The sequence below is a fragment of the Daphnia magna genome, linkage group LG1, assembly GCF_020631705.1.
Source record: "Daphnia magna isolate NIES linkage group LG1, ASM2063170v1.1, whole genome shotgun sequence".
Lineage (NCBI taxonomy): Eukaryota > Metazoa > Arthropoda > Branchiopoda > Diplostraca > Daphniidae > Daphnia > Daphnia magna.
In genome coordinates, this window is record NC_059182.1 from 3,085,579 (window position 1) to 3,113,373 (window position 27,795).

Genomic DNA, 27,795 nt, shown 5'->3' on the forward strand with positions numbered 1-27,795 from the left:
TTATTTCTATTAGGCCATATCTATTTTCAAGCAGACTATCTGTTTAAATGAGTGTGATAATTATTGCTTCCACAGAAAGTTTTTTTTTATTTAATTCAATTATTTGTAATAAATTTATTAGACAGAATTTAGATTTAAGTAATTTGTAGTGTAAGAAGAGTTTTTTTTATTGTTAAGTAATATATTTAATATCTTGTCATTTAAAAAATTTTGTTTAGGTTTAATAAAAAGCCTTTTTTTTAAATAAAGTTTTTTTTGCTCGACGGAAAACTTGTTCTCATCTTTTGTAACAAATAAAAAGTTCGAAACAAGCCGTACATGCATCAAATTAAGAAATGTGGCCTAGCCTACATGAATGGAATGTGATAAATAAAGCGATGCGTGACTAACCAAGCGTCATGTGTGGGTTAACCAGCGGCCAAAGCTAACGAGCTGCACTCAGCAAAGAGCTGCACTAAGCAAAGAGCCTCATTTACATCCGTGCTTCTCTTATAGGCCTTGACGTATACTAACTTCCTGAAAGAAGCGAAAAAAAAATGCAATTTAATTTTTATAATCTACTCTTTCATTACCGACTCCGTCTTTATTTCATTCATTTGAATTTCATTGCAAGTTTTATAGCACTCGGTAGATAGTTTTTCTTCCATTCACTATATTTGTTATGGAGCTGTAAAGCTTCTTCAGCGAAAAAGGACAAAAATTTCGCTGAAATTGACTCCTAGCTCCGCTCTCAGCGTCAAGTCGTCAACGTTACGTTCCCTCTCTAGTAGCAGCCTAGCTAGCAATCTGGCAGCACCGCTCAATGGTAGTATAAGTATCATTCGTCTGGTGTGCGTTAGTGGATTTTCAATCAACATTTACGTTTTACTAAAAATTGACAATAGAAAAATAAGGGATTGAGATGGCTTTAGAACGAGCAAGCAGTTTATGGATCGGTGGGGTAAGTCATAGTAATTAATTCAATAACAATATAGAACAAAAGAAAATATTGTATACATTATCTTGTGACTTTTCCCGGGCTAGTGGAATAAGTCTCGTGTCCATACGAATCTTCTTAACTCTGTTGTCTTTTCACAGCTGGAACCGTATATGACAGAAGAGTTTCTTATGCGGTCTTTTGAATTAATGGGAGAAAAACCGGAAGCCATAAAAGTGATGAGGAATAAGCATACTGGTTTACCTGCTGGTTTTGGCTTTTGTCAATTTCGTGATGAAAAGCAAGCAATGGAAGTTTTGCACAAGCTGAATGGCAAGATCATTCCATACAGTCAACCAGTAATCTCATTTATTTGACTTACAAGCCTTATATTCAGCAATCTGTAACACTTTGTTTAATCTTTAGCCAAGCCGTTTCAAGTTGAATCACAGTACAAATACAAAAGGATCTACTGCTGATCATGCACTATGGGTAGGAGATCTTAGTGCTGATGTAGATGATTATGGACTCTACAAGTGTTTTTCTGCAAAATACAACTCAGTTCAATTAGCCAAAGGTATAAAACATTCTAATAACAACTACACATATCAAACAATTCTTCATGTCATTTTTAGTTGTGAGGGGAAGCAATGGAGAAAGTCGTGGTTACGCTTTTGTTAACTTTTCAAATGAAAGTGATTACAAGGATGCTCTAACACATATGCAAGGACACAGAGGATTGGGTAGCAACCCACTGAGAGTGTCTTTGGCTATACCGCGTAATTACAACATGATTCCTGGTATGAATAAATGCATTACAATATTTATAAAAATGCATTAAATAAATGTTATTTGAACTTGCAGGCTCCTCTTCTAGTACGTCTGCAACCTCAACCTTAAGTGCATCGATTGCTTCGTCAATCGTTCAAGCCGCAGCCAGTGGCCAACCAGTACAACCTCAAGCTGCAGCCGCAGCAGCGGGTTACGGACAGTACGTCGATCCATCCTACTGGCAGCAGTACGGCGGATGGCAAGGGTATGGATACCAAGGTGGATACGGCTACGATGGTCAGCAAGCTTATGCTGGCTACGGCGTTGGTGGGCATATGCCTGCTCAACCTGAAGAAGATGAATTTGAGCTTATAGAACACAATACACCCGTGGATATTGAAAAACTAAATAGGGAACTGTTCGAGCGCAATCAAGATTTGTGGGATGCGCTGGATGAAGCTCGCTGGACCACTTTCAATCCTGAGAAAGCCGTTCCACCAGTCAAAGCTGAAGAAAATGGCAGTAGTACTCCCACCGTAGCAGCAGCATAATCCGTATGCCAAGAAAAGGATTCATTTCTGCCTGTCATAACTTCTTTAGTTTTTTTTCCTTTTCATTTTAAATAATGAATACATTGATTTCGAATAAGTTTTGTGTTCATTTGGGACCTTTCCGACCCTATCATTATACTCATATTGCATCACAAACATGCAAGAGAATCCTAAAAAAACAACACATGTTTATTACCTGAAGGGTTTCTAACCGGTTTTTGATTTGTCTGTAAGGGGGAGGGGGGTAGTTGCCCATTGTCTCACTAGATGGCTTCCAAGGTTTTAGTTGTCGGTTGCCTCATTAGATGGCTGCTGGTGGATTTTAGTATTTTTCAAGCAAAAATTTTAACAGTAGCTTTTAAGTGTTAAAGGATAGGGCAGAGTCATGGAAACCATGACATGGGTTCTATGACTCTGGATAGGGGAATGCAAAAGTCAGTACTTCGGTTTTGGAATATCATTAATATACATCGTCACTATAGTGCATTAAGTGCAACCACTGAGGTTTCGAAATGCCGCCAGATGTCTCAAGTGTAGCCTAAGCAGTCGAAAACAGTTGACGGCGTCTTAAGTTTTGCTCCTAGCACAACCGGTCAAAAGCTTAATGTTTTCGTTAGTTTCTGGAGTAAACTTCTAGATCGATAAGAGCAAATAATTTTCTGCATTTACCAAATTCTTGGTCTTACCTAAGATCACTCTCCAATACAATATGTCTTCTGGAGGCAGAGTACCAAATAATACAACAAAGTTGTCCCTGCATGAAAGGTAAATTCAGCTTAGTTTCTAAGGTACCAACTTTGTTCTGCCCAATGCAAAAGAAGCATCTGTATTTCAGGAAATGGTTGTTTTTTATGAAAACTACAGCTGTTAGATGCATTTAGCATTTCTTTTTTTTTACATATTCCAAAAATGTTATTTTTGCAGATTCTCAAGATTACGGAGCTCAGCAGGGGGCCAAAAATTGGCTGGTAAGCTACAAGGAACTAGAAACATTTCAACCCATCTCCAAAAAGCAGCCAGCAGAAATAACAGAATAACTCAACAAATGGAAAGGAGAAATGCATCAGTCAGTGCTGCTTTAAAACTAAAAAAGGTATGGGAATTTTTTTTGTGTAATCAAGAAGAATTTCCATAAGATTTTTACTTCTTCATAGAAAAGCATCAAGCAGCGCCTTGGTGCCACAGTAAACACGAATACTCGATTTCGCGGTACCGCCACACAGACCCAAAGGAAACTTACTATTAACCGTGGAGCTGTTCGTGGTAGTCAAAGAGGAAATCAGCGAGGTATTCGGACTCAAGTACAAACGGTTACTCCATCAAGGATCGCTCGAGGTCAACGTGGAACCAAGCTCATTGTAAGCCAAACGATAGTTCGTGGGGGTGGGCAAATCAGGAGAGGCACTCGCACTCGTGGAAGAATCATTACTCCATCCAAAAAGTCGGCTGCTGTTGTCAACACACCAAATCGCTCAGCCCAGAAATCCCCTCGTACTCGAGGTGGTCTGAGAGGAGCAAGACGAGGTGGTCGAGCACAATCAACTGCTTTGGTTGCTACACAGGGAGGGAATCAAATTCAGCGTGGTCGAGGACGAGGAAGAGGACAACGTCGTGGCAACGGCCAGCAGAATCGTCGCGGAGGGAACGACAACCTGCAAAAGTCACCTCGCGGTCAGTCCTCCGGACGGGGTAGGGGCCGTGGTCGAGGAGGAGCTACCAAAGTCAGCAAAGAAGATCTCGACAAACAGCTGGACCAGTACATGTCAAAGACCCGTAGCGCTTTGGATAATGATCTTGAAAGCTACATGTCGAAAATTGGAGACGTTGAAATGAATTAAATTGGCAATAATCTTCCATCAGTCGTTACCTCACCTGTGCTCCTCAACTAAACAAGAAGAAGCTTTCTTACTGTCCCCCTTTTTCGAAGTCTTACATGACTCTTTAACATTTTTAGTCCTAAAAAGTTAAAATGAATTTAATTCAGATTTTTTTTTTTTTTTTTTTTTTTGAGAAAATGTTTGAACGGATGTGAAGCGTGTGAACCAAAAAATTTGTTTTTTTGACTATTTCTATCTGGCAATCGACTTAATGGTTCTTGCTTCCGAGTTTTCTTTCTACTGTGTTTCGTGTCCCCCTCCAGTTGCAGCGCACCTTGACACGCGTTTCTTTTTAAAAATTTCATTTTTCATCTAGAAGGAGTGCTTTTGTATGTGAAACGGTGTGCCTGTGAAATGAGAAGAAAAAAACTCAACAAAATATACACATAATTAACCAACAAGGAAGATTTTAAATTATCAGAAAGTCAGGCCTGCCTTTGACTCTACTGATCCTGCCAAAACAAGAGAGAAAAAAAAAAATAGGAGAAGTATGAAACTCGATCCTCTGCTTCCTTAGTTCCCGCAGCACAAAGAAGGGCGCCGTTTGGTTATAAACGAGAAGAGTATTTATTTTTCCAAGAAGATTGTTGATTTAGCGCAGCTTATACCAACTTATTCATCCGCTGAAACTAGACGGTATGTTGCAACTTAAATCTCCCTCATTCTTGGTACCTTAACACAATTCGAAAGTTTCGTGTTTCTCTCTAGGCTCTCATGCAAAAGTTACTCATTTTTCGTGTACCAATCTGAAGTTCCGTGTTCAACCCATCAGGTGATTGTGGAGAACAGGGTATTGTTACCCTTCGTTTCGCTTCGTTGACTACGATGTTGTGTGAAGCCGATTATGTCCATCCAGTTAGCAGTCGATCTAGGTAAGTAAAAGGAAAGTTGAAGTGGGATTTCGTCTTTGATATCTACTGGCAATTCCATTGAGATGTGAGGAGGGAATTCACGACCGACAAAAAATAAAATATGAGCAAACTCGTCCGGCTGACGGAAAAGAATAAAAATACCAAATGAAGCCATAAACGGTCATTCGTGTTTATTTACGGACATGTAAACATGGATAATAAAGAGACACATTTCAATTTCATACCTGTTTAAAGGTGTGAACAGTTGCTTTTCGGCACCTGAAAAGGAATGAAATATTCAAAGAAATTGGTCTCGGATACGCGCACATAACTCCATCTACGGGCGGCTTGTACGCTGGACTTCCATCTGGCACACAGACCAAGATGTTGGCAGCTATTTTTAGCAAATCATTCAATTTACAATCGCCTTTGTTAGTTTACACTTGTTAAATTTGAGTGACGGTATATATTTTCAAATAACCTTTTTACCTTAAAAGCTATTACTACAATCGCCCTCGTTATTTTTTTTTTTTCTGTATCACATCTTTGGATCTAGGCTTTCTCTTCTTAATTCGTATGGAAGGAACCAGTGGCTTTCACTCGTCGGCCGACCGTTTTCCATGTATCAAAAGTAATTTTTTTCTTCTAATAATCGTATCGTGCTCCGAAATAAGACACTTTCCTTGGATTGATGCCACACTTAGTAAGTCTGCCCTACTTGTTCACTTTTACTATCAAAGATTATCTGCATGATTTTATCGAGCGTTTTCTCTTGAAATCTTTCTCCTCCAAGTAGAGAAATCAACATCATCCTCTGGGTAGAAACTTCGTCCATGGTACACATCCATTTCTCTATACAACTGGAGGCTGACGGATGACTTTAAATCACTTGCCCTAATTTTTTCCTTAATTCTTCGAGATGCTTCTACGATGGCCAATGGTCTTCGTCGTTAGCACCGCCAGCTAAATACCTTCAAGATGTTTTGATGCACCCAACAAAAAAAAATTGGAGAACGATGGAAAAAACCTGTTTTCGTCCGATTCGTCCGAAGACCGACTATATAAGACAGTTGCTCCGCTCATCGTTCCGTCAGATTCCGTTTGCAAATCATCGCACAGTGTGTCAAATTAGACCTGCCATTCTCAGATTTTCATCATGGGTTTCCTCAACGTAAGTCAGAGCAAAACCATTTCACATTTTTCGAACGCTAAATGGAATGTCGTTGAATTAATATCATAACTGACTATTCTGTTTTTAGTTGAAAAGCAGCGTAGCTTGTCTTTTGTTGCTTCAACTGTCAATCTATAGCTACGCCAAGCCGATGGGTTCGCCGACGGTTGAGGTTAGTGGCAAAGGCTTTACGTCAAAAACGACTGTCAACTTAGCGCGCATAACGCGTAATGCGACAAGTCTGAGACAAGAGATTCAACCTGAAATGAAAGCAGATCATACATCGTCTGCTCGTGGATTTGCGATGAAAAAAAATGAGGATTTCGTTGTCGAAAAACAAGAAGAGTCATCCGCAATTCAGAATCCGAAAGAGCAGCCGGCATTAACAGGAGATCCTGACATGTCAATTCCACTTTGGGATTCATCGAAAATCGAGAATCCCAAAACGCAAGAGGATTCTCCTATTTCAGACGAAGAAGTATCTCCACGAAGTCCTCCACAACAAGACAATTCTTCCGCCGATCGCAAAAAGGAAGCCGAACGTTTGCAGAAGGTTGTTTCCGTGTTGAATCTCAATCGAGTGTTGAGCACATCGGCATCTCCTCCGATAGTTCGTCGTGCGTTCAATGGACCACCATCGGAACCTTTCGAAAGACAGCGAGCTCTTGGATTCCCCCAACTCATCACGAACACGCTCGATAACTTCCATCACCAAATTGATTGGTCCCGATTCTCGTCTTTCTTGTAAAATGTTCAGCGAAAGCATTTCATTTAATTTTTCCTTTAATATGTGTGATTGAATAGCTTTATTTTACCGTTATACTACAAGTCGGCAGATGGCATTACGGTATCCAATGCCACTTCCGTGAGGGTGTGGCCTTCCGTTCCTAGCTGAACTTGTGCGCTGATTTTCGTCTCTTATTTGCCTGGTATTTAGAGTTGCTATCCAAAGCAAATTTAATTTTCAATTCACTCGGTTTAGCGCTGTGAGTTGAATAGAAACTGTAAAATAAGTTGCTTTGAAATCGCCCATGTACCACGAACGTAATTTGCTTTTATACGATTTCTTCCTATTTGAATGTTTCCCGTTTTAGAAAAGAGGAGGACTTGCTGGTGAGCCTGCGAAATGAGGAGTTTTAAGAAATATACAAATGACACAACATGCAAACAAAAAAAATTGGGTCGAGTCTATTTTTCAACTAAAGTCAATATTTGCCGACGCAAAGACTCGGGCAGAAAAGAAATAGTTATCATGACTTGCAACTGGTTGCGCTGTGTGGGAGGTAGAGACCTTTAGCTTCCCCCCCAAAACACGAACCAACTCGTTCCTTTTTCGGGCTTGCTGTTAACATAAACGAAAGAAATGGTCTGCAGACGTAAAAAAAAAGAGAGCGTCGACATCGATTGCGTTTTCCCCCTTCCCTTTATTTTGTTCTTTTTCTTCGCGCGATGAGCCCGAGAAGTTATTTTTGCAAGTCGATTTGCTGTTGATTTACGTCGCTGTCAGCGACTTCATTTCCGTTTCACGCTGCTAGATGGCATCCGGTCTGGTCGTGATGTTGTCTACTCACGAAACGACGTTGCTTTATTTTCCTACATATTGTCCTTGCTCATGTTGTTGTTGTCGTCTCCGGCCGAAAGAATCCATACTGGATGTCGGTTTGTTGTTGTAAAGGGAGCTCAACAGTTTATCGACGTAATCAACATGATGAGGCAGGATATCAGGATTCAGAAGCACCGTCGATCGCACGCCTGGCAACGTACAAAAACATGGTAAAGTTCACGTAGTGAAATGAATGAGAGCCATTTTTTTTTTTTTTAACGGGAAACAGCAAACAGCTCTGAAATATTCAAAATGGCGAATGCGTTGATGAAAAGCAAGGAATTTTGTTGTTGTTCTCAACTCCAGTCTTTGTTTGACAAATGCTGTCTCCCTATCTACTATTGCATGGGAAATGGCATAGTTTTCAGATATCCAGCAGAGTTCAGTTGGCACGAGCGTGGGTGTATAGTGCGGCAGACCGTGTAAATATATACAGCGAATGAATAAATTCTTGATTCACTCACTGTGGGTCTTCTCGTAGCCGATCATCAATAAATGATTAAAGCTCTCAAAGGTGGAACTTTGCGTTTGCACGCATACGGCACACTTCCACACACAATTTCCTTTAAAATGCCCCATTTCTTTTTTGTATTGAAAAGTGTTTCCTGTTTATCTGAAAAAGGTTTTCAGTCGCTCCATTTTCTCCCGAGTAGTAGTTCAAACGATCTCCACTATAAATAGAAGCGTTGGTCCTATATTACGAGACTGCCATCACGACCAAGAATCGACACCGAAGCATTTGTTTGTACGACCATCGTCTGGCCCTTTTGGCTTTACCTCCGGTTTCGTGATTAAACGATGACTCTTTTCAAAATAGTTGAACTGACAGTGTCGAGCTTATTATTCATTTCAACGGTGCCAATTTATTTATGAGCTTCTTATTTTATGCAGCAGATCGTATTGTTCGTCCTCTTTGAATAGGAAGCCATGGATAATGTGCGGTTTGCGCTGTAAGGATTTTTCAAATTCGCGTCGCTTTGCATCAGGTGTAACGATGGAACACAAAAGAGTCAGAACACGGTATGCAGTTAATACTCAAAAGGAGACGACACGCGACATGAAAAAGCAGCTCGACCAGGTTAATGAGATGGCTTCGAACAACCGGAAAGAGCTCGCCATGCATGAGAGTGGTTGAAAAAACATTCGTCCGTGTTTCCATGAAAACCTTATCTCCCCTTTAAAAAGAAAAAAAAAATGTAAACAAAAAGAAAAGTCCGTGCTTTTGCTAGCGGAATTCATCCGCATTAGTGATGGTAATTTTTTTTGTGTAGAGGGGAGAGCTGTTGTTGATGTACGTCAAGTCTTTGTTCCAAACTTGTGATTCACGAGCCTATTCGGTTAGGAGTATACCCCATACGGTTGAAGAGCAGTTAGCCGAACAATGGAAGCCTTAAACGTGCTATTTTGGAATCTTGTTGGCAACATACGTTATTATCCTGAACTTCACTGTGTATACCTGCAATCCGTATAGCTTGTCGTCTCCCATGACCCAGTGGTACCACTCACCAGATGGACGAGTGAAGTTGAAGAGTAGACATAAGAACTGGGCAGCATGTACAAGTTGAAAAAACGCGACGGCATACGTGTCCTTATTTACAATAATATGCAGATATAACTAACTGCACATATACACATGCCGACAGATGTACACAGCGCACCGTTAAGATTATTGATTTCCGCTCGGAAGAGTCGCACCCAGTGCCTGACCGTTTCAAAGCGGAGATGTTTCACACGAAGCGAATGGCGAACGTATAACTCGTGTCACAGTATTATTTTATCCGTGGCATCGAGCAGCTTTCTCTCATCGTTCAACGAACAAGGGAGGGAAAAACAAGAGTTTTGCGCACATCTCTCAAGTTGAAAAAAAAAAGAGGGGAGAGGGAAAAGTAATGAGCCAAAAAAATAAAAACCTCGGGCAGCTAAGAACAAGGTTTTTAGACGAGCTTGTTGCGTATAGAGGACAATCTTCACGAGGATTTTTTCTTTCTTTCTTTCTCTGTCTGTATACAAAGAAACCGTTTCAAAGGAATACTTTTTTTTTTGTGTGGCTATAACGAGATGTAGGCTCTTAAGCTGCGACCGGAGCGGTTGATTTCCTCCGGCCGGGAAACCGACTGTCAGATAATCGGGGAAAGAAAAGTCATTTTCAAAGTGAAAATGTGTTTGTCCTACATGACTCAGGTGCGTATGTAAATAAGAGAGTCAAATTTGCTGTTGGCTTCCTATCGATTCGAATGGTGAGAGTAATGTTCCGTTCAACATCCAGGGCCTTTACCTCGTTGCGTAAACCGAAATGTCTCGGATGGAAAGACGGTGGAGGAGGAGCCACCGTTTTTCGTCTGGCTGGATTCAAAACGACGCGGACATGCGCGCCACGGAAACCCCATTTGCTTTTTCTTCGATGCAGCTCAAAAACGAAGGGAGAAAAGGAAAAAAAAAAGGGAAAAGGGGGGAGCTTTCACGCTAACTCCCGGTGCGGATTCCATTCCGAGCCTTCATAGACGCCCTGCCCTTCATGCAGGAGAGGCTCAGATACGTTCGCGTTCTATAGTTTCTCTGAGGAGGGCACTAAGCAAACAAAATCCCGACCGTTTTCCCTTTTTTAACAGCCAAGCGGTTGGTTCATTAAGTTTCCCGGGGCAGTTTTTCGGTTCTGAAATTGAATTTATTGCTATCGTCCGTTCAAAGAAATAGAGTGCAAAAGAATAGGAGGACAAAAAAGCAATCCTTTAGCCAGTAAAACAAAAAAAGAACAACAACAAAGTGTTGGTTTGTTTGTGTTTTGTGCGTTCTTGAGTGCCCCAATGTTTGCGGACTCTGCTTTCATCCGATGGTTCAAATTAAACTGGTCGTATAAGTGCACACACAGCCGGGCGTAAGTGAGCCACAAAAGGGAGCCCTAACGTTTACTTTTCTTTGCCCGTTCTCCTATACATCTATTCAAGTGTGGGTTTTCTGGCCACAACTATCGGACACTATCATTCTTTATATTTCAACGACCGGAAGGACCTGTAAACACCTCGAGACGGCAACAAAAAAAGTAGTCATGGATGGGGTCGAACGACCGCTGACGTGCGATCAGCAGCGCTCGGTAAACATTTGTCCTTTCGTTTATACGACCGCATTTATTCAACAGTTCATTCTATTTTTGTGACGCCTCCTAATTTTCAATCTCCGGATTGTCCTAACTTGCGCTAAATCGAAAAAAATAACAAACAAAAAACGAAACAACATTCAACCTATAGACGAAGAACACGATTATCGAACAAACAATTCGCTTGGCTGCGTGCAAAAAAATAAAACGACCCTGTGCGTGTTGCAGTGTTTCTGTGTGTGCCTCTGTGCTCCGTGTATATGCGTGTGTACGTGTTTTAGGGACGTTAAAAACGACAAGGAAAAATCTCCGGCTCGCAAGGCAAGTACCTCTTTTACGGTATACGTGCTACGTGTGTGTCGGTATATATAAAAATACAAGCACGACCCGTTTGTCGTGTCAAAGGGGCACCATATATTCGCGTGTGTGCGCTATACACAGTTGCTAAACCAGATCAATGCGACAATGCTGAGCTTTGGACTTTTTAGAAGATCGACCGATCCGTCATTTTCACTTAAAAAGAGTCCAAACACACGACCCAAGTCCATCGAGAGCAGTTACGTTTCGTTATGTGTGTATACGGACCTTCGGAAAAAAAAAAAAAGACGAGAAAATCCATTTTGGCTATATCAGCGGATGCCATGCATTTTTCAGGGCGGGGCGATACAGTAAAGGGAAAAGCGGATTTTTTTGGCATTCTGTTGAAAGCCCTTCTCTCTCTCTCAGCATCGTCATATTGATAAAATGCACGCCAACGCCCATATGCACGCGCTAGCACAATCACACATGTACATAAACGAAGCTATCGAGACAACGGAGAAGAGACAACCGGATGAAAAAAATAAAATAAATCCGTTTAAAAGTCTCATAACAAGCAGCTGGTGCAACGAGAACATCCATTCTTTGATACATAAAGCCGTTGCTTTTGTTTTTCTGCCGTGAAAGATTAAACGGAATTTGTTTTCCTTCTGAATAAATCGTGGAAGATTAAACGCAGTCTTCGCCTTTTTTTTTTAAGGCAGCTCCACCCTCGCCCATTTTTTTCTTTAAATATTTGCATGCAAAATTAAACTGAACGAGGTGAAAAGGGCAGCGTAAATAAAAGTTCAAATGTTCATTACCTTGGCGGCTGGAAATGTTTTGCGGGGCGATGCGAGAAATTCGAGAGCCCTTGATGAATGAGTGTATCCACCTTCTAGAAAGACGCCGTCAGAAAAACTTGCGATGACAAGAAAAATCCTCCTCCTAAATAAAAAGAAAATCTATAAGTTCAAAAAACATTTGGCTGAAAAAAAAAAATTCGATTACTGCATTTCGTCGGAAATGAGCTTTGCTTCACCGAATACGTGTCAAATCAACAACACTTATACAGCCCGTAACACGGCAATATGCCACGCCCTTTAAATTTTAAATGTCCTCGTATACGAGTTTTGAACGTAAATAAGAAAAATGGAAAAGTGGCAGCAGCTGATGTGGCAAATCTATCAATGCCTTGGCGGGGCTTTAGTTGTTTATTAGCTGATGGATTTAAAAAAAAATATATACAGAATTTAATATGTACAGTAAATGAATTGCAGCTAAAGTCGTTCATCAGTCAAGAAATAAGTACTAAACCATACACCGTAAAAATAATAAAGACGAAAACATGAATTTTTCTCTATAGGCACTCTCATATGGCCTTTCGCCTTCGTTTATCTACAACGGTGTTGGTAAAAAAGAGTAATGATTGCCACAAAGTTGACACTGATTTGCTTGAATTATAAACAGTGTAAACGAAGGCTGTCACAAGAGTTAAGTTTGCTCGGCGAGTTTGTCTCACATTGTTCTTATTGGCGATTTAAGGCGATAAATATGGATTCGTCTATTACGTAACATTCGCGTATGTCATTAAAAGTTTAAAATGTCAGCTTAGGCTTACGTTTCTTAATAATAATAAAGCCTCTTTAACGCTGAATGATTTCGTGACCCAGTTTTTTTCCCCTCCTCCTAATCGTCAGTCAACAGAACTTTTAAATATAAGTAGATTTTAAAGCCATTTACTTTTAATTTTGACAAGATGGTGAGATAAGATCATCGCATAGGGACTCAAGATGCAAACCTATTGCGAATTCGTCTTTTCTGCCAATTAAAAGATACTAATTGTTTGGAGTAATCAATATGCAAATTTAATAATGGAAGATTGAGATACAATCTCACTGTAAAAATGAATACAGTTGCCACAGACGTGATGGGCACGCCCTATTAATGGAACGATTGTAGTGTCGTAGTTTAAACGTTACACCAATTCAGTTCGTTACGGTTTGCGGTTCTGTGATGAACCAATACCTCAGAGTAGGCATTGGTTGTACTACATGAATAACAAAAACTGAGAAAATGCTTACCTTATCAAAGTTGTGTCATCACCAGGGTCTTGTACAACAGACGTTTTCAAACGTCAACTCTCAGTTCGAGAAATACCATACCCTCTTTTTAGCCCCGCCATGACAACAGCATTGTTGTCACAAAATATATTCCAGGAAACCAAATATTCATGAAATGCACCTTGCACAAGATGCCCTTCTATGCTGTTTGCGAAATGCTTTCATCGAGTTGCCAAAAGGCACGCCTTTATACCTGTCGATAAACCAGCAAAATGGTATTTGTAAATTAGAGCGTATAATAGTTTATGAGCATTAGTTTAGTACTGGTTGTTGGCAGGAGAGCTTGATACAGAGTAATACATCAACCTCCATCGAGATTGACGTGCGGCGGAAACCGGTCACGCCCGCGGGAATCAAAGGGGCCCAAGTAGCTTCTATTCCATCAATAAAGATAGGGTGTTATTGCGTACAGCGTAGCAATACCTAGTAATGCAGGAGCGTTCGTACGCTATCCACTAAGAAAAAGAAACATGCAACAGTTTGTCTTTTGATTAGTTTTACCAATCAAATTGCTATGATCTCATTAAAATTATGATGTTTATACCTTTTTTACATTTGATAAAAGTTCGATCAACACATTGTTGGAACTCTTCCTTCGAATTAATGTGATTTACAGTTACGTAATTATTCTCACATTGTTCTATCACGTTGTAGGTTTTATAAAAACTCAATATCCCACTTACCAATAAAACGGTCGATCACTCACCAAATGCTTTAGAATCCATTTTATATTTTGGCAAAATAGTGTCTGGCGTAATGTTGCCTTGACTCAACAAATTAACAATTATCAAAAAATTAATTTATGAAATTGTGTATTGTTGGTATTGTCAATTGAAAAAGAAATTTATGAATTAATTTAGCAATTCTTTTATTTTTAACTGCAATTGAAATCTCTTTTTAAAATCTGACAAAGATTGCAAAGTCGACTTATGGCCTTCTGAGCGCCATGATGTTCATTCGGCGCGAAACGAGGTAACGACGTGGTCATGAAAGGAAACAGTACCCGTAATATCAAAGTAAAACACGTTTTTGTAGACCAATTGAAAATCGTCTAACTAACTGTGCAAATTCATGGGTTAAATGATTTAACGACGTAGCCAGAATTCTGAGTGGTTTTGTGATTCTATTTGGTGCTGAAATGAAACTTTCTGCTGGCACGAGGTTCTTCCCGAAATGTGGCGGCCATGTTGGTGTGGGCTAATATGGTGAGTGGCTGTTTCTCTCATTTGCTGACCAACTATTGCATAAATGTGGGGTACGTGACCCAAACTGTGTCCGTTAGAGCGAATTTTGACGTTGTGAAACTATCTCGTTTAATCAGAATAGGTAAACAGTTCTAAGGTAGCTAACCTATGCACACACAACAAAGAAAGTTTTGGTTTTTGATGTGAAATCTAATTTAATTTGACGTTTTTCTCACTTGAAATGTCGAGTGGGTCACCACTCGACGTGTAGGTATCAGCCTGTAGTTGCATTGATTGCCTCACGTAATCGCTGTGCCTGTCCAAAGTAGAGTCCGAAGTAGCCTAGCAACCGTCTCAAACTTGGGTTCGAAGCTGGGCTAATTGAAACCGATGAAACTTGGTGATAAGAAAATTCACTTTACAAATGACAAACATGATGTAATTTGAATGATCTGACTTTTTTTGGGTGTTTGTTCTGGATAATGCAGGCGACAATCTTCTATTAACTTTGCTGATGAGATTTGTGTAAATTTACGGGAAATGACTCGGAACTTTTTTTCTGAGAATTTGCTTGTACATCTTCTCCATAGTCTCTTGTCATAGTGTCAAAGAAACGGAAGTTAGTATATCACGTGCTCAGACATTCATGATGCTCATCCATCTTCTATTTCATGTATAGATGTCGGGGGACTCTGTAATTGCCATTTTTCGCGTATAGGTAGAAAACTCTTTTTTCCCCAATCATTTTTCTTTTTTTCGGCCTCATTCATCTCATAGTGATCCGCTTTTATTACGTCTTTACACATACAGCTCTTGTTGGATACTTTTCTCCAGCTACTTCCAGTAGAAATGTCGAACTCTGCTCGAAAAATTGTTTTTATTTCGCCTGGTTTTTGTTCTATCATTTCTCGGCGTTGCTCCTCGGGGAGATTTCTAATAAATTGGATGAGATGCTGCTGCTGCCCTAGAACACAGTGTGTGCGTGCACACGTGTATGCAGCTCTCGTTTGCTTATAAGACTGTATCTACACATATCATTCGTGTACGTGTATTTAGATACACAACACTCCCACACACACTTGGCTAGTGCTAATCACTTTTCTTTTTGGTTATACGTTTGTTCAAGAGGATGTCGATATCCGCCGTAGTTGCAACGTTTGGGTACGTGAGTCGAGTGGAATAAGTACAGGAAGTATTATAGATTGTCTGCTCTGTGATGACGATGATCCTTTTGTTCTTTTTTTTTTTTAAATCGTCGCCTTCATAATCCCTCGGTGTAGGAGATTCTTTGACAACGCGTGAGAAAAGGCCCTACTGTCGTGTAGCTTTTATTTCATTACACGCAAGTTTGAAGGTTGACTCGAGACACTTTCCACTTGGCCAACAGAATTTCACTTTGCTTTTCCTATTTTCTATTTGCTACTTGGATCGTTTTAATTGTTTTATTTGCCTGATTGCACCAGAGTGCTCCTCTATTTTTTTTTCCCGGATGTTTTGAATGAAGATTTTCACTCCATCGTCCCACTAAATGCGTCGAATGGTTGAAAACGGGAATATTTAAGCTATTATAGTCGAACTGTGCTGGATGGTTGCGGCCGAATCGATTTGGAGCGGGAGACTGGGATCGAATGGAATCAAAACAAGATGCGATTAGCGCTCGAAAATGCCGCATTCTTTCCTTAACCCCCCATCCATTTACTCTTCTTACTAGTTCGTCCTTACGGAACGTCATCCGGTTAAATGAGACAGCACGTCAGGCTTCCTTGCATAGGGGGGGGGGATGGTAGCGTCGTCAATATCGCCGCAATCCGGGGGTTCGTCTTGGGCCTATCGCCACTGGTGGAAAGAAAATCTTTCAATTTTTTGCGTATGTAACTTTTTCTGCTTCTTCTTTGGGACGCGGCTGACATTGATGGCCAGATGCAATCGATGGTTGATCTTCTCCTTTTTGTATTTTCGTGATGGATCCATCCGGCGGCCCCGGAGAAAATTCCCTTGACGACAGAGATGGAGTACACACACACGTCAATGTCGTTTGTATTTGTATAAGCCAATACGCGAGGTATTTTTTTATGTGCATCTTCCATCCGGATTTTTCTCTTTTTTTCTTTCGACTTCTCGTTTTTGACATACGTGAAAGGTGAACCACCTTTTTTTTTGAATGTGATGACTTTGTTGGTTTGTTTCGTTCTTCATGTTGAAATGGCCAATTCTTTGGCTATGTCGTTGTTGTCGCATTGAATTACGGGATATGTTATCCAATCGTCTACATGCACGCACGACTTCCGCAAAAGCCGTAACATCCGCTGATCACGCTGCCGCCAGCGGTTTCCGTTGTTTGCTTCCATCAGCGAAATCACATTGTAAAACCGCGTCTTATGCTCCTTTGCGCACAGATTTCATTTATTATTATTTTTTTTTTCTTTTCCGAATTGTTGACGTCTACCTTTATTTCCTCCCCATTTCCTTCCGCCGTTTTTCGTTGGCTAAAAGAAAAAAAATGACCACGCTTACATGGCCGAAGCCGAGTTGAAGTGTTCCATGTAGTCTCTCTGTGTTTGTATTAGATATACAAACAGAAAAGAGACGGGTTAAGGAGTGGGGGGGAGGTGATGTAGGAAGGGATCTAGGAAGAAAGACGAGGATTTATATGGGCATAACGGGGCGTGGTTGACGATAGTGATCCAATCTGGCGAGCTCGCAGGCAAAATTCGCTGCGTTGATCCTCTTCGAACTTCAATCTCTCGCCCGCTGCATTGGAAAAATTGGTTGAAAATAGAAAGATAGGAAATTTCTTTTAAGAAAACGGAAACAAATTGAATAAAGGCCTAAGGGAGGAAAATAAAAATTGACCAAAGGATATCGGTAGAATCCCTTCAACATCCCTCCGGGATTCAATCGTCTTCTATAAAAAAAAAATAAATAAATAAATAAATAAAGGCAGAAAAAAAAAGAGGGAGATTGGACAAAAATAATATAATCACCCCCGTTCATTCACTTCCTTTTTTTGTTATTGCCGTGCAATTTCCATTTCCCTCAGTTTCCGTCGCCTATTGTTGATCGTTCGCTTCGTCAACATTTACTAATCGCATGGGGAGTGCGTTTGCGGGATTCTGTCTCTGCTTCGGACATTTGCTCGATTGCGTTTTTTTACGTTGCCCGGCATTCAACCGCCCAGTCTGCGTTAAACATAACCCCGGAAATATCGAAAAAAAGAAATAAAGTTAGTGGCTGTTTTTTCTCTTGCTCACACAGCCGAATTTGATTTCTCGTGAAATGACCGTCTCTCTGTCCGTTCAATTTTGTTTCCCGCACGATGTGTCGCATTAACGTTGTTACCCTATTTGTTCTTGTAACTCGAAGCAAGTTTCTAATACGTGCACGTATAAGGGTAAAAACAAAACCTTTGAATCGATATATAGTCGCCCGTACTTAATCGCATGATTCCTGAAGGTGATTTATTTTGCCGCATCCGTCTACTAGCCCATAGCTATTTACTTGCCCAGTCTGTGTGTATATAGAGCGTGAGTGGCGGCCATCGTCGGTTACCCCCCCCCCCCTTTTTTTTTTAAACGTTGGAAATCCTATCTGGAGTGTATATCTACGTCGACGACCATAAATAACGAGAGGGAGAGTATACAACAACAACTGAGAACAAAAAAAAAAATCCTTTCTTATACATGGAGATCTAAAGAGGCGGCTATGGAACAGCTGCCTCTTTTTCTTTTGTCCCTGTTGTGTGTATAAATCAAGTAGATACAGCCAGAAAAGAAAAAGAAGATGGACGAATATGAAAGAGAGAGATACACAGATGTGTATCACAGGCAAAACTTTGGGGATGTCCAGCAATGGCTATACATCATTGACGCACATGAAAGTGTGCGGGAGGGAGCAAAAGAACATCTTTAACAGGGGCGATATAGTCTCAGCAACAAGTATCTAGTTTTTTTTTTTTTCCTTTTTTGCAGTAACTCTTTTGATAAAAGCCAGGAGCAGAAACTTCAGCTGCCATATCGACTATTGACTTTTTTTTTTTGTCCCCTTCTCTCTTGTAACATGTGTCTCTAACCGGCTTGCTGTTGTGACAGCATACAATTTCGATCGATAGATGTATAGGCTGTATAGATCCATAAGACGTAACTCTGGAAATAAATGGGCGTGTTTTTTTTTGTTTTTTTTTGTTTTTCAAAGCAGCCACAAAGGCGGATGATATGATGACGAAAATATTATTATTATTTTTTTTTTTTTTTGGCCCCAAATTGTACGTGTAATAAACAAAGTTTTCTCAATGGTGCGACAGCCTTTACAGACAATAGTTCGGGGAACTGGCGTGTCAGCACAGATTCAGTGTATTAAAGAAAAAGGGGAATGGTGCCAAAAAAAAAAAATGCTTACAACATCAAATGGCTGCCATGTACCAGCACATATTTTGAAATAAATCTATCGTACTGCAGTTCTTTTCTTTGCAATATGTAGAGCTATTTCATTGTTCGCATTCTTTTGGATCCCCATTTTTTTTTTGTTTTACTCGTCTTTTGTTTGCTGTTTTATTTTTATACATTTTGTTTTATAACTCCGGTCTTTATCTAGCACAAGTTTCATGTTTTTCCGCGACGATGAATCCAGACGCGTACGCAATATAATATATATATATATATATTTTATTTGCTGTTGCCACTGGTTTCGATCCGCTTGCCATGTCGCCCCACGTAACGCTACCCCTCCGAAAAAAACAAACTAGTGGGACTTAAAAAAGAATAAAAAAAAAAGATGGAAGAAACGGGAAAGTTTATATAGAAGAAGAAAACTGCGCGACTGTTACGGCTGTTGTCGGCAAAAGCGGCGTCGTGACGAGCCGACATTTCCCTTCCGCTTCCGCACCGCTCGCTCCACAAATAATAATAAAAATGGGCCGCGCTATGGATTCAAAAAAAGAAGAGGAAAAAATGGCAGTGCATTCATACCGAGAATCCAGTAGCAAAAGTAGCTAGTCCCTCCTCACCCCACCCCATCCCCCCCCACGTATTTAGCTTCAGCTCTGCTTTTGCAGTTGGACGCGGTCAAAAAAAATCGATCGCTCTACCAGAGCCCCCGAGCCGCGCGGGAAGCTCAAACACGCACAAGACGACATGAAGGAAGGAAAGAAGGGGGAAGATATGAACGGTTCCCTTTTATTTTTATTTTGAGGAGGGGGGGGGTACTCTTCTTGTCATCGAAGATGTGTAAAAGAAAAAAGGGGGGGCAAAGCTTACAGGACCGACTGTTGTTATCACTGGTTAGATGATTCTACTCGTGTCTTTGCGTGCGTGTTGGTCTCTTAACGATAACATCCTGGCCGCACCCACTTCCTTTTCTTCGGGACGCTATTGACTTTCCAGTTTGATGACCCAAGTCACAGTCTCCGATTATTGTAGACCTCTTTAAACGCCAGATCTATACGTATAGACTCTATGTTTAGTTTCTTGTTACATCGATTTTTGTATATGTAATAAGCCTTGCTACACACACATGGAAGCTATGATTCCCTTCTTGAGAAATCAAAGACCGGGGGTGTCTGTTTTCTCATTTCTTTGGCATTTTTGATTGGATGATGGGCTATAACTTTTTGTGTGCTATCGCTGCTAAGAATGAGAGATCAATATGTTGACGTCCAGTCGATCAAGAAAATGTTTGTTGAATCAATACCGTTGATGGGCATCGATCTACCTCGAAAAGAAAGTTGAAGAAGAAAGACTGATATTTTTGTAGGAAGGCGAAACTGAGTTAAGAGCTTCATCAATCTGGGTGTGTGTGTGTGTTCTCTGTGCAAATAAAGGAACGCCTGTTATATACGTTCGCTAGTCGGCTCAAAGACATGACGAAGGGTGATTATGTTTGAATGACAGGAGCCGTTAAGCAGTTGCTAAGTGGAGCAAAGGAAGCACCCTGTGCCCAGGAACTGTCAGACGCGGGATAGTGGGGGGGGGGGAGAGGTGTTCACGCCGGAGTGGGTGGAACTCTGCGTTCCTGTGCGCTCCTGTGTAATCAATGAGAAAGCTCACAGTTTTCGTGCCAGTTTCTTGATTCAACTTGGGCACGCTCCCCCCCTCCCCATCCCTTTTTTTTCCTTATAGAATTTTCTTCCCCCCCTTTTTTTTGGTGTTTTGGTTCGTTTTCTTTGTCTTGAAGTCGTACGTCTTAATGGAAAGGGCCGGACGACCGGAGGAGGATCCGCCGATTCCAACTGAGAGAAATCAAGCCAACTCTTTTATATAGAAAAGAGGGGTGGAGAGGGAAAGTTAATGGCCGAAAGAAGCGTGATCCTGTTGCCTGTGGCCGTTATTCCGCTCAAGTTTCTACGTCGTTGAAAAAAAAAAAAGAAAGCAAGTTGATTTATACTTTTAAATTGCACAAGGGATGGGGGGGGGAGTAACTAAAAAGACGAGTGTGCGGGGTTAGTGTGAGCGCCATTTTGAAAGCAAATTGATCTCATCAGATGAGAAACTTTGATTTAGTGGGAATGAGACGGAAAAGTGAAATGAACGTGGCGAATTGATTCTTGAGCAATTCTTATTCGTCTTTTCCAATCGTTTTTATTGTGCTGATAAAAGTTTACAGGTGCCTCACATACTTTTTACTCTTTAAATCATGACATTTAAAACGTTCATGTATTCAAGAGTAAAAAGCATAGGTCATCCTCTTCAGTTTTATCATTTAAATTCAACTTTAGTATGGACATTTTTTTTTGGCCGAAGATGATCAGATCCATTAGAAACTTTAATTCGTATTTCGTAACGTCGGAAGTCAAGACGCTTGGCATTTTACAGATTAAGTTAAGGAAATATCTAGATGTCTTTGTTAAAAAGGTGCAGACTTTCCTTAAACTTGTTTACAGAATTTAAAAAACAAACAACTAAAACGTGCATGTGTTTAGTACCAACTTGTCTCGTCACTACGCAATGTAAATGGATTCAGAATAGAATTATGCGCGCTAAAGGCACGCATAAGAAAGCTGTCAAGTTGTAAATGACATTTAAAATGTTAACAACATCCCCCACTCATCATCGATGAATCTGTTAATTTAAATTTAAACTTCTCTTGATAATCAAACATCCCCCCCTATTCAACGTTGTAAAAGGTCAAAGTTGTTGCTTATTTCTAGAATCGATGAAGATCGAAACGAGAAATATCATCCGGGTCTTTCATATCAGGGTAAAAATAGCATTTTAATGAGCTAAACCTAATGATCTGCAAAAGCCTTGAAAGCAACTATATCCCGCGAAAAAGGCGGTAGTCAATGACACCGTTCGCCCTAATCAATACATATTTTATGTCTGCTCGTTCTTTCAATAAAAAAGAATAGCCATTTCCGATTTTAAAATGTGTTTCCGTTACGATGAAAATCGGACCATGGCGGTCTTTTGTCATTTCGTTTTATGAAGTGCAATAATAAGCAAAAAAAAAATGTTCTTTGGTCAATTAATACGGGAAAAAAAATCAATCTGGTCCAAATGTCAGCGTCCTAATTATTTCCGTTGGTTCATTGTCGATACAATGGAATGTTATCACGTCATTGCTTTTTCAGCTCATAATTGAACGTCGAGATACCATCGTGATTCTTTTCGTTTAATTGTTCGTTTCTCATCGAATATTGAAAATCGCTTGAATGCCTGTCATTTTGATTGACAAGTCATCCCTTCACTGGCTCTATAAATCCGCGCCATGCATAGCAACATTGCTAATGTATTTAATGGAATTTAAAATTTTGATGTTCTGGATTCGGACTGGGAAATCAAATGAAGTTTGAGTCAATTAAAGTTTCAATCGATGTAACGAGCAAATCGAGCGGGACCATGTTTGGCTAAACGAACGGCAAGTTGTTACAAAAGCTTCGATGTTTCCTAATTGAATTTAAAAATCTCTTTTTTTGTGTGCACATTATCAAATCGTGCGTGTAATTAAATATCATACTGATTATTTATCGAAACATTGACGACAATGCAGCAGGATTTCTTAATAATTCCGCCTCGTGCTTGCCGTAGAAAAACTGAAAGAAGACAAGTCGTGGGTGGTACGTTTTTCTTTCTTTTTTTCTACCCCTTGATCTTGTACGATAATTGAATCATAAATAATGAAAAAGAACAGATCGTTCAGTAATTCCGAGAAAAAAGACGGCAGACGAACAGGAATAAAAACCGCCATTTTGTGGGAAGCGGGAGCGTGTACAGTGTGTCCATAATCTGATTTTCATCGCTATCCTGTCTATAGTCGTTTCTGGCTGGTTTTTTTTTTTTTAAAGCAAGTAGTTCTTTGCTTAAATACGTTGCATTTTGAAATAAAACCAACAACAAAGTTTTTCTTGTGCCACCAGAGCTCCGTTTATTTTCGATTTTTTTCGCCTCGTTTCTGTCCGACTTTTTGTGTAAGTCATCAACGATGCGGTGCTCGTCCACGGAGTCTCGCCAAGAGTGGATGAAGCCCGACACTCTCTGCGCACACGGAAACAGGGCGAAGGAATTCGTCGACTTGTTTTCGAAAAGAAAAATTGGCCAAGACGTGTCTGCTACGGATACTTTGTACTTGAACAAAAACAAGCGTGACGGGCACCGTTCAGCCTGCAGTCCACGAAACACGAAGAATATTAGCTAGTATTTAAAAGGTCGAATGGGCGGGAAACGAAATTATTTTTGAAAAAATGCCTCGTTTGTTTCGTTACAGTTGAATGTGTTGCGTAATTTGCTATTTATTCATTTGTTTCTCACATCCCATTGACCCATTTTGAAAAATTGCGCCTCCCTCCCAAATAAAAAAAATTATTTAAAAACTAAAATGTTTTTTTTTTTTTCTGTCTCTTTGTTTGATGTGCGTACAACAGGAGGACTCGAAGGAAAGGAGGACAATGAAATCTACTCATCATGACGTCACTGGCGTTTGACGTTATCGTCGGCCACTCGCAGTCCATCATTGAGAGTCGGTGAATCGAAGGGATGATCGGATAACGAAACCAAGAAAAAACTCGCATCCAGCCGCTGCTCTTTTCTTCGTACAGAAAGCGGGCGATGTCACGGTGGATATCGGTGGTTACAAATCACTTCCCATTCAAAGGGAAGAATCGTCTAAAGAGCCGCGGAATGGCTCTTTGATTGCCGTGCAGCCACAAAGGAAAGAAAACAAAAGAAGGACAGAGAGAAGCGAAAGGAAAAGATAAACGTCTCTCTACGATGTTCTTCTGGCCGTGATGATGTCCGGCAAGTGAATCTGCGCTTTGTCAGAGGCAACTGGGATATACATCGTGTAACAAGCGAGACGTTTTCCATCGAAATGAGCCAATCTTAAAGGCTTCAACCAAGAAGCAAATCGAAACCTGACAACGTTTTCGATCCGGTGCTACGTACACGTTAGAGGAACTCGTTTGATTTGTGCAGTGCGTTCGCTTTGCTGTGTGTGTGTGTGGGTGTGTTGTAGACGTAATCGAGAGGAAGGAAAGGAACCCAAAAGAAGAATAAAAACAGTTGGAATTTTAGTCTGGGCGAATAAAGAAAAAGAAAAGAAAAAACCAGGAGAGAGGAAGGGCAGTCGATACATCAGGAATCGTTTAAAGCTGATGCCCATCAAGAGCCGGCCGAGTGATCTGCAGGTGGTGACGTCGCCGTATTCCGTATTCAGCACGATGGACGCGGAAAATCGGGTGGTGCTCAACTGCGGTGGCATTCGCCACGAAACGTACAAGGCCACGCTGAAGAAGATTCCGGCCACGAGGCTCTCTCGGCTCACGGAAGCCCTCGCCAACTACGACCCCATTCTCAACGAGTATTTCTTCGACAGACATCCAGGCGTCTTTGCCCAAGTTCTCAACTATTACAGGTCAGTCTTTTCGCTTGATCATTTATTATTGTGACTCCCCTGATACGTCTGGAAATAGCTATGCCATGTTAGTTAATCTTTCTCTTATATAAAGAGACGTTGGTTATATTTAAACAACAAAAAAAAAAAATGGCAATTTTTCAAATGGATGTCAAGGGGCGTGTCAGTCGATCTCCATTAGGATTACGTCAACGACGGGGTAATGCAATATCTTGCCCAAAAGGGCGGGGAACGGGCAAAAACACACACACATTTTTGTTTTTTCTAAAAAGAGAAGAGTCATATAAGAGGATAGATATTTTTAAGAAATAAATAATCAAAGAGCAGTTTTTTTTTGGGGGGGGTTGTACGGTCTTGTTACGTCATTGGCAACTGGAGAAGACCATCAACCTCTATTTGCCCCAAAATATAGCCAAGGGCCGTAATAATCTATGGGGCTGAACTAATTATGGGAGAGACGATGGGTCTCTTCAGACAGAAAAAACAAAAAAACAAAAAAACAGAACGAGCGGGGCACCTGGACTACGTTATCCATCAACGTGTATTATGATGTTTTCCCTCCGTTTTCCTATGTATACGCCATACGAGTGGCGACGTATAATAAACTAGCCATAGAAAGAGGATCCCCTCTTCTTTGGATGGAGATCTATAAATTATACACGGTAAGTACCTCATGTGAATTTTATGCGATGCGGAGATGCTTGTGATGTATGCGAACGAAGGAGAAGAACGGGGAACGAGTGCTCTATGTTTGGAATCAGCTTAATGGCCATGTACGTATAAAAGGTCCAGCCCAACATCGTGGGGAAAGAAAAAGAGAAGCTCTGATGACTGGGGCCGCTTGGGAGCGAGAGCAAACGGAAGCGAACCGCCATTGGAAATTCCCCATCGGACTCTTCTTCTCTATACGGATGTGTGCAAGTGTGTGTATTTATATATCGATATTGATTAGCCATCAAGTCGAATGGGCGAGAGAGACTGTGTTCTGCACGCTGCCATGACAATATCCCGTGGAAAGTTGGTCGTCGCGAATAAAATTACAAAGAGGACAAGAAGAAGAAGATGAAATTGCTCAACGCAGTGGTCATCGACATCCCTAAAGTCTCTCTTTTTTTTTTTCTCTCCCTTTATTCGATCCTCTCTCTCTCCATTTACGGCTTGTATGTATAAAGAAGGCAGCCAGCATAAATAGAGGGGAAAGAATGTTAACGTACAAAAGAGAACGAGAAAGCAGACAAAAGAAAATCACGATAACGAATTTCAAATGTTTTTATTTTTTATTCTTTTGTTGTTGTTGTTGTGTCGTTGACTGGATATCGCGCTGATGTGGCTGTCTATACGGATCGTCTGTGTGTGTAGGCTCGTAGCCAAAGAGACGAGGGGGGAGTTGCAAGGGCCAGTTTGTTTATTGTGTAGGCGTTGGGGAAATGTGATCACGAAAACGAAACGACTTTTGAGTGTCTACGACCGCTCTTGAAGAGCCATTTTATTTGTTTTGCATAGATTTGTTCTCTGTTTCCTCCCTCCCCCCCTCTTTTTTTTTTCTTCTTTTCTATCGTTTCGATTCACTCTTTTATTTTTTGTTGTCGTTGTGAATGATGCGTCCTGTTGTGCGTTCCCCATTAAACGCAAACGAGAAGAGCGCGTTCTTTTTGAGGCCATGCACTTGAGCAATCTTTTGATACTTTTTTTGGGGTGGGTGGGGGGGTGGGGGAAACAAACGACGGCAAAACTTTTGCCTGCCGGTGAAACAAATTACTTTTTGTGTGTGTGTGTGTGTGTGTATGTTTCAAACAGTTGATATGCTGCACAATTGGGTCTAAATTATGTAAAACAAATGGTGCTTGTGCAATAATAACAAACGTCTCTACATGCGTTTTTGTTGTTGCAGAACGGGCAAGTTACACTACCCGACTGACGTCTGCGGTCCCCTATTCGAAGAGGAATTGGAATTCTGGGGATTGGATTCCAATCAAGTGGAACCCTGCTGTTGGATGACCTACACTTCGGTATGCAAAACGATTTTCATTTCTTTCGCCGCACACTTGTCCAATTGCCATCATCGATCAACATCTCCGTCAATCGATTAATTCTGATCGTGTCAAGTCCCGATGCTTTGATTGGGTTACATTAACCAAGTATAGAGTGATCTCAACGCAGTTAAGAGGACCCGTTAGATGTCATGAGAACCGATTGGCTCTACTTTCTATAAATAATTTTATTTGCATAAAGATAGAAAAGAAGAAGAAGAAAAAAGGGTGGGGGTAAATGGGAAATCGACATTGCCAATTGTTATTCAGACAATGTCGCCAGACGCTTTTGATTCTTGAGAAGCCGTTGGTTGGACGTGTAGAACTCGGAGCGCAGGAATGGAAGTGGGTAATAATGCGGTTCGCGGAAAGAATTCATTTAGCACGTCGCGTTGCATGGAAATTTGCCGCCCTATACTTGGACAAAATGATGAATACTCTCTCATTCATCCTTCGTCTTTCCTCCTCTCCTATCTCTTACCGCATCCATTTTTTAAATTTCTGTGCTGCTCTGAGCACTTTGCTTTCTCATTCGCATCGCAATCATGGAAATTAGCGCTGGAGATGGAACGAGGATAAGAGAAATTGCAAGAGAGCTGCTTAAGTCAGATGTGCTTGCATTACGGACCGTGTAACTTTCATTAAATATGTATAACATTATATGTATATACTCTGTTTTGATGTAGTAGATGTTTAAGACGAGCTATACTGGAAGGGAATTCGCGAGTTTCCGTTAACTATTTGGATTCGGTTCCGTCTGTGGGGTATATACTACACTTGCAACCGGTTTGGCTGCTCTCCGGCCTCTGGTCGTGATTGAATTTGTAATTGAACACGTAGAAACTAAAACAACAATGGCGTCTTTTCTTGTTCCTTCTCCGCTAAGTATTTCATCTTTGTTTTCTTTTGTTTTTTGTTTTGTTTTTTTAAGAGCAAGGCTATTCTATTCACTACATGCACAAAAGATGGGGGATCTTTTGTGTAAAAAAAACAAACAAACAAACAAAACATTTCCAGACCTTTTCAAATGCTTTTAATAATTGGCGTAGACTTACCTGTGAAAACTGACCTTTTCAATACTTTGTCCGTCTGAATGTTAGACGAAATTTCGATCTGTCTGAAGATAAATTATAAATTTTTCTAAAGTAAAAAGTAAGGCCGGAAGAGATGAAAAGCAATCTGGAAACTTGTTGAAGCCCAACGGATGTACACCGTAACCCTTTGCTTAAGGCATTTTTATTTTCTTTTTTTTTCTCCCACTGGAGGCGATTAGTGCGTCTTTTGTTTCATCTGCCAATTCTGCCAGTTCTTGTGGTATCATCGCAGTGACTTGAGCGTGTCTGTCACGACACGCGTGCTAATACAAACGTGATGAACGTCCTCGTCAGCGGCTCTTTTCCCCCTTAAAAGAAAATGGGAGAAAAATGCAATCAAACGCAGCGAACGTAAAAAGAAAAAGAAAAAAAATCTTAATATTCTTTCTT

The 27,795-nt window shown here is 40.6% G+C and overlaps 4 protein-coding genes and 2 long non-coding RNA genes across 12 annotated transcripts in view; 4 read left to right on the top strand and 2 right to left on the bottom strand.

Annotated features, from left to right (window-relative positions):
• Positions 1-778: 778 nt before the first annotated feature.
• LOC116931604 (tRNA selenocysteine 1-associated protein 1) lies at positions 779-2,335 on the top strand. The gene is made up of 5 exons (XM_032939205.2): positions 779-940; positions 1,078-1,275; positions 1,343-1,493; positions 1,552-1,716; positions 1,781-2,335. The coding sequence occupies exons 1-5, from the start codon at positions 902-904 to the stop codon at positions 2,236-2,238; spliced, it is 1,011 nt and encodes a 336-aa protein (XP_032795096.1). The 5' UTR covers positions 779-901; the 3' UTR covers positions 2,239-2,335.
• A 324-nt stretch (positions 2,336-2,659) lies between these two features.
• Positions 2,660-4,516, top strand: LOC116931613 (chromatin target of PRMT1 protein). The gene is made up of 3 exons (XM_032939212.2): positions 2,660-3,003; positions 3,163-3,331; positions 3,393-4,516. Exons 1-3 carry the CDS (start codon positions 2,948-2,950, stop codon positions 4,074-4,076), a joined length of 909 nt encoding a protein of 302 aa, XP_032795103.1. The 5' UTR covers positions 2,660-2,947; the 3' UTR covers positions 4,077-4,516.
• On the bottom strand, positions 4,411-5,298 carry LOC123471556. Its single transcript, XR_006646320.1, has 2 exons — positions 5,212-5,298; positions 4,411-4,983 (listed from the first exon to the last, which is right to left on the bottom strand). It is a non-coding gene; the product is annotated as an uncharacterized LOC123471556 (long non-coding RNA).
• A 697-nt stretch (positions 5,299-5,995) lies between these two features.
• On the top strand, positions 5,996-6,924 carry LOC123471550. Its single transcript, XM_045173102.1, has 2 exons — positions 5,996-6,137; positions 6,226-6,924. Exons 1-2 carry the CDS (start codon positions 6,123-6,125, stop codon positions 6,883-6,885), a joined length of 675 nt encoding a protein of 224 aa, XP_045029037.1. The 5' UTR covers positions 5,996-6,122; the 3' UTR covers positions 6,886-6,924.
• A 377-nt stretch (positions 6,925-7,301) lies between these two features.
• Positions 7,302-14,014, bottom strand: LOC116931622. Its single transcript, XR_004399071.2, has 5 exons — positions 13,799-14,014; positions 13,519-13,709; positions 13,216-13,447; positions 11,956-12,079; positions 7,302-7,889 (listed from the first exon to the last, which is right to left on the bottom strand). It is a non-coding gene; the product is annotated as an uncharacterized LOC116931622 (long non-coding RNA).
• A 128-nt stretch (positions 14,015-14,142) lies between these two features.
• The window catches only part of LOC116931582 (potassium voltage-gated channel protein Shaw), a 28,478-nt gene continuing 14,825 nt past the window's right edge, over positions 14,143-27,795 (top strand). For 6 of the 7 annotated variants that reach the window (XM_045173048.1, XM_045173036.1, XM_045173052.1 and 3 more), the window contains exons 1-3: positions 14,197-14,459; positions 23,293-24,281; positions 26,173-26,290. In XM_045173048.1, the coding sequence (XP_045028983.1) occupies positions 24,022-24,281; positions 26,173-26,290 (378 nt within the window). In that variant the 5' untranslated portion in view covers positions 14,197-14,459; positions 23,293-24,021. Of the gene's footprint in view, positions 14,460-23,292; positions 24,282-26,172; positions 26,291-27,795 lie in introns of all 7 variants that reach the window. The other variant, XM_045173043.1, reaches the window with a different exon arrangement.

Excerpts from the sequence above, each read along its gene's own strand:
- LOC116931604 (XM_032939205.2), top strand. The coding sequence starts at position 902 with ATGGCTTTAGAACGAGCAAGCAGTTTATGGATCGGTGGG. Across the intron at positions 1,276-1,342 it reads TCATTCCATACAGTCAACCA|CCAAGCCGTTTCAAGTTGAA; the intron begins GTAATCTCATTT and ends TTTAATCTTTAG. Across the intron at positions 1,717-1,780 it reads TAATTACAACATGATTCCTG|GCTCCTCTTCTAGTACGTCT; the intron begins GTATGAATAAAT and ends TTGAACTTGCAG.
- LOC116931613 (XM_032939212.2), top strand. The coding sequence starts at position 2,948 with ATGTCTTCTGGAGGCAGAGTACCAAATAATACAACAAAGTTGTCCCTG. Across the intron at positions 3,004-3,162 it reads AAGTTGTCCCTGCATGAAAG|ATTCTCAAGATTACGGAGCT; the intron begins GTAAATTCAGCT and ends TTATTTTTGCAG. Across the intron at positions 3,332-3,392 it reads CTGCTTTAAAACTAAAAAAG|AAAAGCATCAAGCAGCGCCT; the intron begins GTATGGGAATTT and ends ACTTCTTCATAG.